Source organism: Cynoglossus semilaevis, chromosome 2 (assembly GCF_000523025.1).
Source record: "Cynoglossus semilaevis isolate Cse_v1.0 chromosome 2, Cse_v1.0, whole genome shotgun sequence".
Lineage (NCBI taxonomy): Eukaryota > Metazoa > Chordata > Actinopteri > Pleuronectiformes > Cynoglossidae > Cynoglossus > Cynoglossus semilaevis.
This window is the reverse complement of record NC_024308.1, coordinates 4,084,633-4,101,073: the sequence shown is the minus strand read 5'-3', so window position 1 is coordinate 4,101,073 and position 16,441 is coordinate 4,084,633. Positions and strand designations below refer to the sequence as shown.

Here is a 16,441-nt window from a genome sequence, read left to right as displayed (position 1 = left end):
TTTACTGTTTAGATAATTGTAGTAAAGCACACCCAAATGGAAAATTAAAGCTGGTAAAGAAAGGTGTGGTTCCCGTTGGAATGTGTTAGCGACCCCTGCAGTGGCCCATCTCATGCATGAAGAAGACCGAGGGGATGTGGCTCAGACCATTAGCTTCATGCATATGCAAAAGCCAGCGGCCTCGGTGAAGAAAGATTTGCTCAGTTGGTGCTGTAAGCACTGCATATATCAGAAAGGTCAATGTTCTGGCGTAAGTCATAGTAGTCCATACATCTGTGTGGATAAGCTTATTTTCAGATTTAAAAAAAGAAAACAGAGGACAATCCTGATTTTCTTAACAACCAAATAATGCACTGTTTTGTCAAATTTAAAAAAACAGCCATTTTGAGATGATTTTGAATTCTGCCTTCCAACTTTTACCTCATACTTTCCATCTCTTCAAGTGACCCATTTATCCCACACCCTGACTTATCTGGTCCAGACCAAAGACAAGTCTTCTCTGACCCTTATTGCCAAGTCTTCTAGCCGCCTGCACCTTGAAATGACATTAAGCAATTACCAGGCAGTCATCTGGCCGGCTTCCTGCTCATTTATTTTCCCCAACATATTCATGATTGTTGTTCCGCTCACCAAAGGTGCCTCTCAACCTGTCATTACTGGCCTAATTGTACCATGCTAATGGCCCTCGAGCACAGCGCTTCAACCTGCCTCTAATCCCTTGCAATTACTGTCAGTTTTTGTTTGGTCTTTTTGGTCTTTGTTTGAGTTACATTAGTTGCTGCTGAGTCTAATGTGACTCAGACAACGGAACGGCAACGTCCAAGACGTCTTTGCTCTATATGTCAGGAATAGTTTATTATATTTCCCTTTTTCCCCTTCTTTTCTTTACGGTTGTATACACACACACACATACTTGTGATGTCATGGTGTATCCAGAGTTAGAACGTCCATTTGAACCCAGGGGAAAAAGTCCACATCCAAGATCGGAATGTAATATTTTAAAGTGTGTTTCTCACTCTTCATCCAGAGGGCATTCATTATACAGATTAAACTTTGCAGGAGATTTCTTATCTGATTATAAATGAAATCAGTTCTTCTTCAGTTAATTAGAAAGCTAAAAAGTCTTTAGGTCTTTAAGCCAACGTTAAATGCTATCATGCTGCTTATCTCTACTGCGATCCTGAGTGAGCAGACTTCCAGCCCGGACTAAAAATGTAAACATTTATATGTGTGGGGATTTGTTTTTGTGTATTCATCTGGGACAAATGACAGAAGAGTTTATTGAAAACTCTTCCACCGTTACTGCAGCTTGGCCCAGGAACTAATCCTCAGGTCTTATTTTAAAGTTAACTTGATGGTCACACTGTGCTAAACGATCATTTTCTAAACGTCTCCAAAAATAGTGTGTCCTGACAGCCAAATGCTGCTCCTCCGTGAGCTGTCAAACACCCTGCAGCTCACTTTCTCATCAGTGTCATCATTAATTAGCTACGACATAAATCTCACTGACTACCCCTTGTCAACCCCTTGGGTACAAACATTTAGGTGTTTTTTTTTCACTTTCTAAAACAACAGTATTGTACCTTCTCTCCACCTCCACTGAATGTCATAGTAATTAAAGTTTTACACATGGTAGCCTAGAAGTGATGACTACTCATTGTTGTCTACAGGGGGCGACGTGAGATGTGTATGTATGTGTGTATTTATTTTATTGGGGTTTTTATTTGTTTGCTTTACCAAAATGATGAAGCATGATTGAAGTAGCTCAATTTTCCAATGATATTCCCAATAAAACTGAGCTCCGATACCTGTGTTCAGTTGGTGAGATGTCAGAATGAACTGCATGGATAACAAGGAAATACAGGAACTATTTTTGAAATAGAAAAACTTTGGACTGCAATGATTGACAGTTGTATTTCCAATTTGGATCAGATTTGTGTTTTTCCAGTGACTGGTGGATGGATTGATGGATGGATGGATGGATTGATGGATGGATGGAGGGAAAGCTTCATTGCACACCCTGATTGTTAGTTACATGTATCACACTATTAATCAACTGATTCCATAAATGCTTCTAAACACTGGACTAAACAAACGTCATTTACCCACTGCAGTGTGCATGAACACGCACATTCATTTTTCTGATTGTATGTAAACACACACACACACACAGCCACTCCTGGTGCCACCCACCACTAAACCAGATTTGACTGGTTGATGTTCCTCCACAGAGAGGCACTTCCTTTAATGGCCCCGGCCTCATCTCCTGTCTCCCCTGGAGTTGGTCTGGTATTACCCCGACGCCTCAGGAGTCTGACAGGACGGACAGACAGACAGAGATAGAGAAAAGGGCAGTGAGAGAACATGAAAAACCTCCACCAGCTGAGGCAGATAAACAGATTTTTTTTGCTTTTATATATATATATATATATGTGTGTGTGTGTGTCTGTGTGTGTGTTTTTGTTTTTTTTTTTTTCAATTCACCTCTTCACACAGACAGGCGATCGGGGGGAGCTGTCCTTTGCAATTACTTCTCTCGGTCTCTCGTCTGTGCTGTGTCTATTGTGGTGGCTCACCGAATCAGGGAAACAATCTATATTGTACCTTTTTCTATCAGTCTCTGGACCCCGGGTTGCCACAATGAAATTTAGAGGTAAAGCAAGAGACGGCATGTCAGCTACGATACCTGTGCTCTGTGGAGACACTTGTGTTGATAAGAAAAACCTTCTAACCAACTGGGAAACCACACTTGAGCATGAAAAAAAAAGGAATAAAAAATATTAACAGAAATAGTTTTTTTTTTAATAATTTAAAGTTTTGTCCTGACAAAATGACTCCGGGAAGCTACAGTTCTCAACATTTTGGGTAAAAGTTTTCACTTTTTTAGTTCAAAAATCAACTGAGGAAAAGTAGGGTCTGGGAAGGAAATGACTAAGTCCTTCACCCCATGCAGTGGCAGCTTTTGCCAGCAGGCAAAAGAGTGGAACGTTCCCCAAACTTCCCCCATTCTTTCTGTGTTCACACTTTTGATTTGTTTCTACCATTTGTCACTACCCTCACGGAGGGGAAGTGGAAGTGGGGGGGGGGTTCTTTGGATTGTACTTTTGGAGATTCAGATCTAAATATTGCCCTTGGTGGCGTGATGTGCCAGGTGTGGAGAATACCAATGGGACACCTTTCAAGCAGTGGAGCAGCAGGGAGGAAGGGGGGGGGGGGGGGGGTGAGTGCTGGCCATATAATAACCATTACTCAGCCGAGATGGCTATCCGGAGAGGGCTATCAGTGCTGGGACTGGAGACACCGTGATTAGATTTTCCCTGTGTTGCTCTTCTCCTCTGTCTCTGGATCGCTGTTGCCTGTTATTCTCCCTTTGAATATTTTTGCAGGCAATTCAACAGGGATCCTATTGGTTGTAGATTTCAGGGAATTTCATGGTGAAGTGCAAGGTAGGAAAAGGACAGACTAACGTGAACTGTATGATGAATCTGCCGACCTGGTGTAGGTTATTAATTCATTAGGATTTATTCATATTATGGACAAAATACAAATCACATAATAATGCGAGCCTTGAGTTTGACACATGGGATTGAAACTATGCATTTGAGCATTTTCCTGGTATATCCTTTTTATCTTCAACTCATCGCGCTTCCCCATATATTTCTCTGTAATCCTTCATTTTAAGCCCTCATTTTCCTTCTCCACCGTTCTCCGTTCTCCGTTCACTCTCTACCTCCCAGCAGATCCTCTGTGGGTTCACTAGACAAACGTGAGTCTGTGCCTGCATGCAGTGGCGCTGGGTAATCATCTAATGTGATTATGCTGCTGATGAAATTAAATAATTTCAGTGAGTGAAAATAATAATAATATGAGTAATAGGCACGGTAGGGGGTGGGGGGGGCAGGCTATGTAGGTCCCAGTCTCCCCTCTCAGTCTCCCTTTTTCAGCCCCCACTCCAAGAGGTAATTGATGGCTAAAGATAAACAGCTTTGAAGCGGGTGTGTCAGAAGATCTTGACACCTGATGAAAATGGATGATGTGTGTAGTATGGAATAAATCCACACAGTCATACACCATCTCCTTCAACTCTCATTCCTTTTACCGGGGTTGGTGGTTCAGTTGTCTGTGTGGCGAGGCTTTCACAGTGGAAGAGCAACACGCCGCGGTTAAAGTGATGAATCTTATTCTATAGTCACGTTGGCAACTGGTAACGCAGCCAATAGAAAAGCCTCTTCTTTTTTTAAAAGATTCAAGTGGGAGAACGCAAACATTTAGAGGCACAGGTAGTGATGTTAGCCATGTCCAAACTCAGGCTCGAGGACCAGATGTGGCCCTTGATCTAATCTTTCAACACTGGCCATTTGTATAATATGATTCAAAATGATTTTTCTTCTTTTTTGTTTCTGTCTTTCTTGTGGTCTCATGTAAAAATAAAAATACTGCAGTATTGCTCAGCTAAATCTTTGCTGGCCATCATGAATTTTTTGTTGCAGTAATTTTTTTTGTCTTACTTTCAGCTCCTTGTCACTTAAGTTCTCTACACGTTCGCTTCATTTGGGCTCTCATTTAGTTTTCTAAATTGTGTTACCCAGTTAAAAACATTTTCTTAACTACCTAAATTGCATTTCATTAAAATCCAATTTAAAGTAAGCATTTGCTGTGGCCTGAATAAACTTGTTTTCAGAAAATAAGTATGACAGTCAGATGCCTTTCAAACCTGGATGCAAACACTCATAGGTCAGCAGGGAGGTGTTGTGCTTTGGCCAGATGATAGCGCTGTTGACGTCAATCACTATAAATGTGATTAGTCAGAAGAGTTTAATCAGTCCAAAGGGCAGATCTGCTAAGATGGCCACACTTAAAAGAATAGGAAGCAGAAGGAACAGAAGGAAAGAGTCGGCAGATTAACAAACAGCCACGGCTGAGCAGACCAGGAGCTTACTGAAGGTTTTGAACCTGCCACTTATATTAGGATAATAAATTGGAGAGCAAAATTAAATTATGGAATCAAACCAACAACCATTCCATAAAGAGAGATGTTTTCAATTTGTCTTAGAAAGTATCTACTGACCCTCGAACTTCTGCTACTTCAACTACTTTTAGCTGTTCTACTTACGCTTGCCAGTTTGCCATAGCAACAAAAATGTTTTATTTTTAATCATGGGTTATTTTTTCATCTTCATTGTCTAAATAACACGTAGCAGCTGTCAAGTCTTCACTGTTTTATTACTGAACACTGAAGAAAAACCTTTAGGATTCATTAACCAATCACTTATTGCTGCAGGAAGTTGACAGCGGTCACCTGCGGCCTGCTGTAGAACTTTCTTGGAACACTGCTGCGTGTGGATCGTAGCTGCGGCGCACAGTGATTATTGGTCCCAGTGACAGAGGTTGCTGTGGGCCAAATAAATAGCAGCGTTGTCGTTCAATAGGGCACATTTGTCGATGGTATTTAGCCTCCGAAGATTTGTCACCGCAGAGTTCCCTCAGTACACATCATATAAATGCAATTGTCATTCCACAATGAAAGAACAGCCCCATGGGAATTCTGTTCTTTTATCAGCTCGTGTCATTGGTTCTTTGGGTTTTATTTATTTATTTATTTTTTTTGCATTCAGCCCTGCTAACCCTGAAGTAACACTCCCTCGATGAGTGATCTATTTATTTTTGCATGGCTGCCTTTATCGACGCAGCTCTCTGAGCTTCAGGGGGGAAAGATGATATCAGACTCCTATTCCTAGGCAAGTAAGAAACCAGTTTGCATGCTATTTATTCAGTAAAGGCTGCAAGTGCTGTATCAGGTCAGTGCAGCCGTAATGAAAGTATAATCTCTCCCTGAGTCCACCGTACCGTGTGTGTGTTTTTTCAGACGGTTTGTTTTTGTTTTCAAGCCTCCTTTTTCTGGCCTCCGTCTCCTCCTGTCTCTCTGCTTAATTTAATCTGCTTCAAACCCAGTTACTCTGGGCCAGTTTGGAGCCTAATTGCTACAGTGCGTCTATAGGCGTCTCTCTGCTGTTTGTGATGTTGTGAAATGTACAGCTGGACCACGGTGACCTCAATTACAGCATTTTATACGAGAGTCAAATGTCAAAATTAACCTCTGCAGATGCACCTCCCCGAGAGGAGATGCCTAAAGGTTTATGAGAGCGCAGCGCCTTTGTGTGACACCTTAAACATAGATCAATGACGACACTGAGAAGAGTGACTTTGAACATCGTACTGTACGGCTCTGCCTTCGGATTGCATCCTCGTCCTTGAGATTCCACAGTAAAGTGTGGCCTTGTCGTTTCCTTTGCGAGGTACACGGCGAATGGGTATGAGGAGATTATGCCGGAGCGATCATTAATAATCGATGGAGCGATGCAGCAGAAAGCTCTAAAAACTGGATGGAAGCCCGTACTTTGTTGAACCTAACATTGATTATGCATTGTGCTCTGCTGATGTCAGCCTTAGTTAGAGGCCCACCGTCTGGACCTGGTTTTGAGATGCTCCATGTCTCATTTTAAAAATTTTCTTTGTGCACCTCAATGTCTGCACAAACATTCACACACCTGAGATGGATTTAGAGATATAATCCATGAACGCAAATTATTTAGCCACAATTTTTGTGGGAAAAATTTGCCAGTATGGATTGTTTTATGAGATGTTTTTCTTTTGTGCTAATACAAGGGCATAAAGACACTACCTGCTCTTATAATGCCCTTTAAAATGCCCTCGATTTTGTTCTTTGTCTTAATATAGTGCCGCCCTATTGTCTGCGGCACCAGCGTGATGTCACAGAGTGGATATGAGGTCATGGGCTCCCCAGATGAAACACTGACCTCGGTTGTGTCACTGGCTGAGCATCTTAGACCGTGAATCTTTAGCCAGTTGTAATGTGGCCTTGAGCTTTTGATGTATATTAGACCTCAGGGCACTTCCCTTTTGGCTTTCATCATTTTAGAATGAGTCACTGCTCTAGTTGGGGTGGAGGTCGGACAGTTTGACCCGCGGGACTAATCGCTCCGAGGAAGAAGAGTCTAGATGAGGAGAACAATTGCCACGGAGCACACTGTCATCTCTTAGCATTCAAATGACTGTGCAATCATGCATGATTATTAGCTCCGAGGATGGTCACAGTGTTGGTGAAATCTGACTGGTTACATCTCCCTGTTTGAATAAAGGCCTCTGTTGTCAGGTCAAAACATAAATGTCTATTTGACACGGTGCTATGTTACTTCACACCAACTCTAATGACCTGTGTTCCACTGCAACACGTAGCAACTGGAGATGCAGAAAACAGCAGGATTACCAGGCATTATTTTCAGTCGCTGGTCTCCCCTGTTGATCCTTTTCCTTTTTTAAGGCCATTCGTTTTGCTCCTGTTATAGCAGAAACTAATACGGGCACAGAACCAGTGTCTTCAGTTACGCCATTAAACAGGACACATTGTTCCTAATGGAGAGGTAGATAGTAAGAACTGCAGTCTAATCAGTGAGCTTCTGGTTACAGCACGGTTACTCTGACAATTAAAAAGCCATCTCATTATCTAAGGAGGGGCGAATGAAAGAGAGTGCACTTCACAGTTTCTTGTGATCTTTGCTCTGTTGACTTCACACAGAGTTGACTTCCTGTGAAATGCAGTTTTTTTTGCTCTTTTGCTTTTTTGTTGTTTTGTTTTTTTCAGGGTTTTTTGCTGTTTTGCTTTTTTGTTGTTTTGTTTTTTTTGGGTTTTTTTGCTGTTTTGCTTTTTTGCTGTTTTGTTTTATTTCAATAACATGGTTTATAAATCTAATCAGTGTAAAAAAAATAACTTTGCCAAATCACTAAGGACTGCTGTTGCAGTTTAAAATTCATAGAAATCATAGAAAAACATCGTCTTTGTAATTTTGAGCAGGAACTCTGTGAGCAGGCCTTCAGAGCTGTCACTGTCTCCTTATCTTGTCAGAAGACTCACACATCCTGTCTGTGCTTGTTCTTTCCACAGAGGACTTACTCCCATCAGGGTTCCCTAACATCGACATGGGCCCTCAGCTGAAAGTTGTGGAGCGAACTCGAACAGCCACCATGCTGTGTGCTGCCAGTGGCTCCCCTGACCCAGAAATCACCTGGTACAAAGACTTCCTGCCCATCGATCCCAGTGCAAGTAACGGCCGCATCAAACAGCTACGCTCAGGTGAGAAAATCGAGAGAACAAGTCGTTACGGTTGATCTTCTGACTAATTCCAGCACTTCTTTTTCCACCTGTAGTTCTTGTTCAGCACAATCAGTGTGATGTTTGGCAGGAAATGCAGCTGTAATGTGTGTGATATCTTTCTTTTTTTACAGATTGTACAATGAAATGAAAGCTGTAAATTACAGCTGGAGAGCTTTACAGCAGTGTTATATCTTATAAAGCATTGTTTTTACGACTGTTTGCTACTTTAGTCTGAATGTATCCCATTTTCAAAGAAGAGATTTTAGTATTTGATTCTTTTGGCAAAGCTACTTGGATTTGTACAAAAGGAGCAACATTTCTGAAAGATCCACTCACGTAAATAGCAGTAAAGATACCGTGAAGGATTAATGTTTTGTATCCTTAACTGTTTGAAATATGATTTTTTTTTTCTTTTCAAATCAACCACCAATCATTGATGTCGTGACAGAAGTCTGTCACAGTCCATATTCTGCAGTCACAACTCAGTGGTGGAAATGTTGTCTTGTTCCGATTGATTAAACTCCACTGAGAGGCCCAGTAAAGCAGAGTCTAATTATAAAGCTAATTAAGTGCGGACCCCAGAGTGGCCCTGGGCAGTAAGGGGTAGATATTTTAGGTCAATGATTTGATCACCAATTGGAAAAAAACAAAAAAAAAACAAATCAGGATGGACACCACTGGATAAAGAGCCTGTTGCTGTGAAGTCCCTGCCCCAGTTGTGTCTCTCGTGAGGCTGTTGTTCTGGAAAAACGGATCAATTTGTCATCACATTATTCATGCTTTACTTTAAACAGAGAGCGTGCTGCGTTCAGAGACACTTCCTGATGCACTTCAAGTCAAAAGGGGACATTTAACCTCAGAGTTTTGCAAAACTGAGTTAATATTTGTGTCATGGAAATACAGACAAAACTCAAAGTCACCAGTGAAGCCCTGTGTGATATTAAGACCTACAGAACAGTACGTGGTGATTCTACAGACTGAATATTATCCTGTCAAATACTGACAAGTAAATGAAGTTAGTTTGTCAGTTCTAACCTGTTTGTCATCTGTCTTTAGTCTGTTTCCTCCAGTTCTAACCTGATTGTCATCTGTCTTTAGTCTGTTTCCTCACGTGTCTTTGTCTGTCCTGTCCAACTGATGTGTTCTGTGTGTATCCGTGTCTGAAACTCTGATGTGTCCCAGTGCACATGGTGGAGTCTTCAACACTCTGACCCATAACACAATTATAAAAATGTGTCCTAACTCTAAAATAAGAGCAAATCTTTGCAGCCGCTCTTTAGAGATAACAACATAATGTTTTTTATAATCTTCCTACAGTTGAAATAATCATTTTTACTTTGTTTTTTAACATATTGAGAAACAAACATAATAATTTACATATGTCTATGAATTCCTTTATTTCTTGGGTGGGAGTGACATTCAGCCCTAATCTAAATTGAACGTTGTTGTTTCTCCCCCCCTCCTTTTTTTCTATATAATTTCCTTTTTCTTTGTCATTTCCAGAAGTATTTGGTAAGTGTTTATGCAAAAAACCAAACCCAGCAAGTCCACCCACTCTCCTTAAAGCAGATGGCATATTCAAACCACTCTCCAAACTGCATGCTTCCCTGCTCCTTCCCTCACTCTTTTCCTTAAACCCACGTCTTATTTATTATATCGTTGGATTTTTATCCTTTTACTTATTTCACAACTTTGTTTCTTTTTTCTTTACCTCCTAAAATTCCTCAGAAGGCAAATGTAGCTACAGCAGCAGCATGAGGGTAGAAATAGGACTTGATATGAATTCATCACACCATCAGCTGTTCTGATGTTCACCTGCATTCTCAGATCACAGCACAGAGATTTACAAGTATCTTAAATGTCAGTGAGATTGTTGTTGTTGCTGCCTTTGATGCCAAACTCTGCCGAAGTCATGTGACATTTTCACATTCTGGTGGATTTGATCTGTCAGGGAAGGGTGTTCCTTCGTTCGTAGTTTGAATTTATGCAGGTTAGAAAATGTCCAGTTTACATTTTCAATGGATTACAATCTTTTAGTGCACAAAAACAAACACAAAGCAAAGCTAGAAGTTTCAGGCCGCAGTTTTTTTTTATTCCCCCATTGATCAGATATATACTGTCAATTTTGAGGTGGAGCCTGAAGGTGGATTTTGGGAGGTACTGTCATAATGTAGAGCTTAATGAAGGTCTAAACATATTTAAAAAACTTTAAAAGTTTGGAAACAATGCATCCTGGGACATTATTGGCTTCTCCTGCTCCATAATGATCCAAAAATTATTTTAGAACACTCAGTGGTTCCCAGATATTGATTCCTCCCAGCCATAACAACAGTATTGACACTGGCTACCACATATTGATTTTCAATTTTTTTTCATGTAGTCTCTATCCTCTCTCTCTCTCTCTCTATCTCTCTCTCACTTTAAAGTGCCAGATGTCCACTTCTGCTCCGATCACTGGAGACAGATGTTAATATTAGGTCTGAACACAGCCTACAGTCTGGAGAGGGTTTGAAGCCCTTGTTTGCCAGAGAGCCCAGTGTCACTGCTTGACTGCCTTCTATATGCGAGATCACGCTGTTCCCACAGGGCAGTGATATTTGGTCCTGATTCCCCGAGGAGCTCATCTAGACATGTGGAGGGAGCCTGACATTTTCTCCTCCAAGTCCCCGGAGCTCCACACCCGGGGCCCCTCACTGGCCCTCGTTAGGCAGAACAGCTTAACAAGGGCCAGTGAGAAAGTGAGAGAATAGTGGAGGACGGGGGGGAGGAGGGCACATGCAAAGCCATAAATATCAGTGTTCTTTTAACATTTAGGAATTAACAATGACCTGACTTTGAAAGGACCCCATACCTACAGATCTACTGTGCACATTCCAGCCGGAATAACTTTGACTTGTACGCACATTAACTGACATCAAAGCGGCTCCGCAGGGAACGCTCAGGCCGTCCGCAGATGTGCTAACGGCAGCCAAGCATTTCACATTAGCATGCTGAAAACCCACCAGAAGACGTCCAGATGGATGTCGGTGGTGAAGTAAAGGTCAGCGAGATGCCCCCTAGAGGGTGGTCAGACTTTCACGCCCTCATAAATCCTTGTCCTCCCATATTGTTTTTTTACAGTTTATTTGGAGGATTTTGTAATGAAACATCTGCTTCGTGGAGCAAATAAAGTTTCATTGACCATGTGATGTTATCTGTGTCCTGCTGGTGAAAATGTAGGTCATGGTAACATGGTAATCTGATCAATCCCAGACTGACCAAGGCTTAAGTCTTTATGTCTCACGTCTGTAAAACAGGTGAATCAGCTGATGTATATGAACAAAGCTGCTCACTGTGATAGGATATGGTTAACGATCAGTTGAGTTTTATTAATCTCATGCTGCTTTATGATAAAAGAAAACGACCCTGAACCTTAAACTATCCTCTCATTTCTGTTTTCTTAATTCTCTTTGTTTCCTGTTTTTATGTTGACTCTCCTCTTTTTTTTTACCCTTTTGTCACTCAGTATGTTCTGAAGTCAACGTGATGATGGCCCTGCTTTATTAACCTAAACCTCCTCCTAATCTTAACCTAACATTAACCCTTAACCACGCCTAACCTTTAACTCGTAACCTCCAACCCCCCCGACTAAAAACTCATCTTAGCCAAAGCAAAATAAATCTGCTTCCTGCAGCCTGGACTCAAACTCTAACTCAATAACAACTCAACCTCCCATAACCTTATTGTCTACTGTCTTTTAATAAACCACCATTAGAAAGTGATGGCAGGAATAATTACAGTGATGCTGTTGTTCTGCCTGGATTTTCAATGGCTCTAAACTCACACTGTGGTGAAGTCAGAAATTGTGATTGGACATGAGGGTGAAATATAAACGTTCATAACCAGAGATCGATGTTTCCCTGTAATGTGTCTGAAATGGGGAAATAGGAAGCTCAAAGAAAGGAAAGTAAAATTAGCAGAATTAAATGATTTACTTCAGATCCTGCGGTCAGTAGTAAGAGTAATTTATCCTCTAAGCATATTAATGAAGTACTTGTTTTTATAATGCATACTAAACCACAGTGTAACCTGACCTGCGCTAACTATAAAATAGACATTAGTCATTTTACGTACATTGTAAACCAGGCACAACTTTAATGAAAGGAATTACCTCTCATTTGTTTGGTACTACAAAGGACGTCTACGTTTCCAAAGCTCTGGTGACTATAAAGACATGAGGTCTGTTCAGAAAATGGAAATAAGTGAGTTCACATTTAATTAAATCTGTAGGATGTTTGGTCATTTTAGAGAACATCTTCACCAATTCAACAGACTTTCTAAAAAAAGGGACATTTATTATTCTTTTTGCACACATACGAGGCTGGGACTAGTGCTAAGTTCAGAGTAAAGTTTGTACCAGTGACCCTCAGCTGTGCCTGCAGGCTGTCTTTGCTAAGTAGGGCACCTCTCTTCAATTGACGCCACCCTGCTGGCATTCTCGAGGGATGGGCAAGGGCATGTAGCTGCCGTGAGTCATCCTTAGATTTAAAGCAGTGGACTTAAAAAAAAAAAAAAAAAGAAAACACAGGAGAAAGGAATTAGGAGGAAGACTGTGATACACACAAACCTAGTTTTATTCCCGGTTCAGGAAGAGAGACAGAAAGAAGAAGAAGAGAACCTTGGGAAAAAAAGTGGTAGAACGTCGTGGAAAAAAATGGCAAAGTGCAAAAGGACAGTTAAGTACTTGGCAGAGAGAAAAAAAGTTGAAGCTGGCTGTCCTTCCCACATCTTAAGCTCTGCCTGCAAGGGATGTATTTTATATTGCATCAACAACATGGGCTACATTTAAAAAGGCCCACTAGCCACCCTCCTGGATAAGCTCAATATTTTATTGCCCCTAATGGGACATTTGGCTCGCAGTCAGACATGTAACACAATACAGATTCACAATAAACAAATAAGAGCAAAAGACACAACTCTGAGGGGAATGAAACAGAGGGGGAGAGAAAGGGGGGAGGACTGAATGAGCAGGGGAGGATGGATGAAGCTTGAGGTGAGGAGTCTGTCTGTCTCACTTAAGCAGGTTTATGGCTTGTAGGATAAATTACAACCTCAGTCTGTTTGATTTAGCCTGTGGTTGCCTGAAGGTACAGGCAGATATTGTAGTTTAGTGACGACTTGGTTCAGCTGGAGAGAATTTGTTCCACAGTAATGGAGAAAAAACAGTGATTCCAATCTATTATTGTTTTTAACTAACATTATACTATTCAGTCGTTTGCCTGAGAAAATGGCTTATGTCACTAAAGTGATGGGTTTCCAATTGCCCCACATGAAATCACATCAAATGAATCGTCATTTAATAGACTGCTTAAATGACATTTAACTTGCACTGCAGATCATCTAATATATGTTCTAATATACATTCCTCCATCATGGTGTATTAAACCCTGTTGAAGCTCAGCTTCAGTTGGCTTTAATGATGGTTCTGGTACTACATTACTGCAGGGATTAGACTCGCGCAACTATTGAGAAGAGAACTCCTTTTTATTGACATTCCTGTTTATACGCAACTATTGAGAAGAGAGAGAGACTCCTTTTTATTGACATTCCTGTTTATTGATTGATGGTTGTCTCTATATGTGGCCCAGCAACGGTTGAGCAAACTGTCCAGGATCTAACCTGCACTAGTTCCATGTCAGCTGGTTTGGGAAGTTTAGTATATTGATCATTTTCATCATTGCTCACTTTTGTCCTGAAGAGCAGAATTTATAGATAAATTAGCCTAAAAAGAGCTTTCTCTTGTACGACTTTCTTTCTCTCAGCGTAACCTTTTACTTTATTTTACGATTCTTAGATTCAATACGATTCTTAGATTCCTTTGTCATACCAACGATGAGTTAAGATTCGGTACGATTCTTAAATTCAATACGATTCCTAGATTCCTTTGTCATACCAACGATGAGAGGTATAATTCTTTTCTTGAAAAAAAAATCTTAAAACACCTGTTGACTTGATAATACAAATTAAATCCAGCGTACAAACCAAACACCTCCTCTAACTACTACTAACATTAACCTTGAACTAAACTGATGTTGTGTCTTCGTTTTTTGTGTCTCCACCAGAGGGTACCCCGATTCGAGGTAAGAGCTATTACAGTAAAAGTGAGAAGAAAAAAATCGATATTTTCAATGGTACATAACCAGACATAACCTTTACCTTTCTTTACTCCACCTGATCAACGTAATATGACGAGGATGTCCTTCTTTAAAATTATTTAAAAATCCAGTTTTTATCCTTTGACTAACACGTGTGTCTTTTTCCATCGTGTCTGTTCTGTGTGCTGTGTTTCCACTGTTTTTAACGTGTTGACATCCTGTTTCTGTCCCATGTTCTCTGTCATCATCATCCAATGTGGACATTCTGTGTCAGTTCCTTCTCATTAACTGTGTCAGAAAATCAATACACAGGTCAAATTTTGGTAATGACTTTTCCAGAGTAACTTTTTATGCCACTATCGGCGTAAACAGATAAAGGAGTGTTTTATAAAAACCCCTTCCTGCTCATCGTATTCCTGTTCTGTCACTCGAGCTTTTGCAACGTTGTGGTCATGTGTGTTTGTTGAAAAATGTTTTGTCCAACAGACTGTGCAGGTAAGTAAACATCTCATCTTTGAATTTCATTTTTAAACAAATAGGTCAACTCTACTGGTTCCACATTGATGGTTTTCTAAGGACATTATTCTGTGTGACATTAGAGCTGCTACACTGAAGAGACAGCCGTCCATTAGACCACAAAACATTTATTTTTAGATCATAGCATAATCATTTTTTGTTCACTATGTTCAATTTTCTCTCTGGTTACTAACAGTACTTTAATCACTTCTCCCTGTGGTGAATAAAGTTGGATTCACCACTGTTGGATCTATGAACTCTGAACGTACATGATGAAAAAAAAAACATTAATTTATAAAAACAATGAATATTCACATAGGTACAAAGTCGCGACAAAAACCAATTCTTATCTAAATAGTTTATTTGAAATCAAGCCATTTAATATAGAGCTGTTACATGAAGGGCGGCTGGACTGGTGAGGTTTCTTGGAGGTTTCTTGAAAATCTTTCAGCTCTCATCCCAGAGGCTTCTTCATTTCATCCAAGAGGTTTCTTCTCCTTCAGAACTGAAGAAGCCTCTTGGATGAGAGGTGAAACGTCTTGAAGAAACCTTTAGGGAAAACTCAGCAGTCCAGCCACCCTTGATATAACTACTTCAGATAAGACCTGGATGACTGAGAACTCACACAGTCGAGTCATTTAATACTGAGGTCGTAAAGTTATTCAGAAGTGTAAAACGGAATTGTTTAATTTTGTAGTGCACTTAAAAAAATGCTTTGTTCAACAGTGAGTCTGGTAATTCCGGCTGAGAGACCATCGGTCTCACACCATCAACTGTCACTTTAATTCAATTTTGTCCTTTTTTTATTATTTTATCATTATTAAAATCTAACTGTATAATTTCACACCAAGCCTCAGTCCACAGATGCCGGGCTGGAAGAGAGAGAAATATATAATCTTAATAATACTCTGTACCTGGTTTATGGTCCTGAGAATGAACACACCACCAGATGGGCACTGACAACATCAGTGCTATCACACGTGGGGCCACATGCTGCTGCGATCACAGCGTATTGACCTTGGAGAGTTGACAGTGTGTGCACTGGCGACAATTGGGACACTTGGGCAACCTGCAAGTCCAGACTTCAGCATCTTATGGTCACCAAGGCAACCTTTGTGTTCTGTGACGAGTTGCAGTAACACCGTGATACAATTCAGAAAAGCAACAGCCAGTGGTTAGAGACTCCACGTGATGTGTTGTTGTTTTTCCTTTGACAGAGTATTTGTATATAGGTTAGCCACACACCGGTTGTTTGTTTTCACAGTTTTGAAGAAGTAGATATAAATAAATCCATATTTAAAAAACACTTCATCCTGAACCGTACTTGTTGTAACATTGCTAGCCTCGCATCGTGCACTCCTTATACTTCAGTAGGTATGAAGCGTATTATGTCGAGTGTGTGCGCGCTCAGACGGCAAGGTGCTAAGTGTGGCTGTTAATTGAAGAGCATCAGTGAAGGGATGTTGTTTGGAGGCGTGAGGAGGAAAGCGGCAGGAGGGAAGACGAGAAACGAGGGGCAAATTAGTGACACAAACTGAAAACAAGAGATAAAAACCATGAAAAGAACAGTCGTCCACCTGCGTGACTGAGTGGGATGCAGAGGGAGCGACAGGGAGGG

General features: G+C 40.7%; 1 protein-coding gene across 9 annotated transcripts in view; it reads left to right on the top strand.

Annotated features, from left to right (window-relative positions):
* The window catches only part of ptprsa (protein tyrosine phosphatase receptor type Sa), a 190,519-nt gene that overhangs the window by 103,932 nt on the left and 70,146 nt on the right, over positions 1–16,441 (top strand). For 7 of the 9 annotated variants that reach the window (XM_017042368.2, XM_017042384.2, XM_017042370.2 and 4 more), the window contains one exon: positions 7,964–8,152. In XM_017042368.2, the coding sequence (XP_016897857.1) occupies positions 7,964–8,152 (189 nt within the window). Of the gene's footprint in view, positions 1–7,963; positions 8,153–9,676; positions 9,686–14,274; positions 14,293–16,441 lie in introns of all 9 variants that reach the window. The other 2 variants (XM_025053177.1, XM_025053195.1) reach the window with 1 other exon arrangement.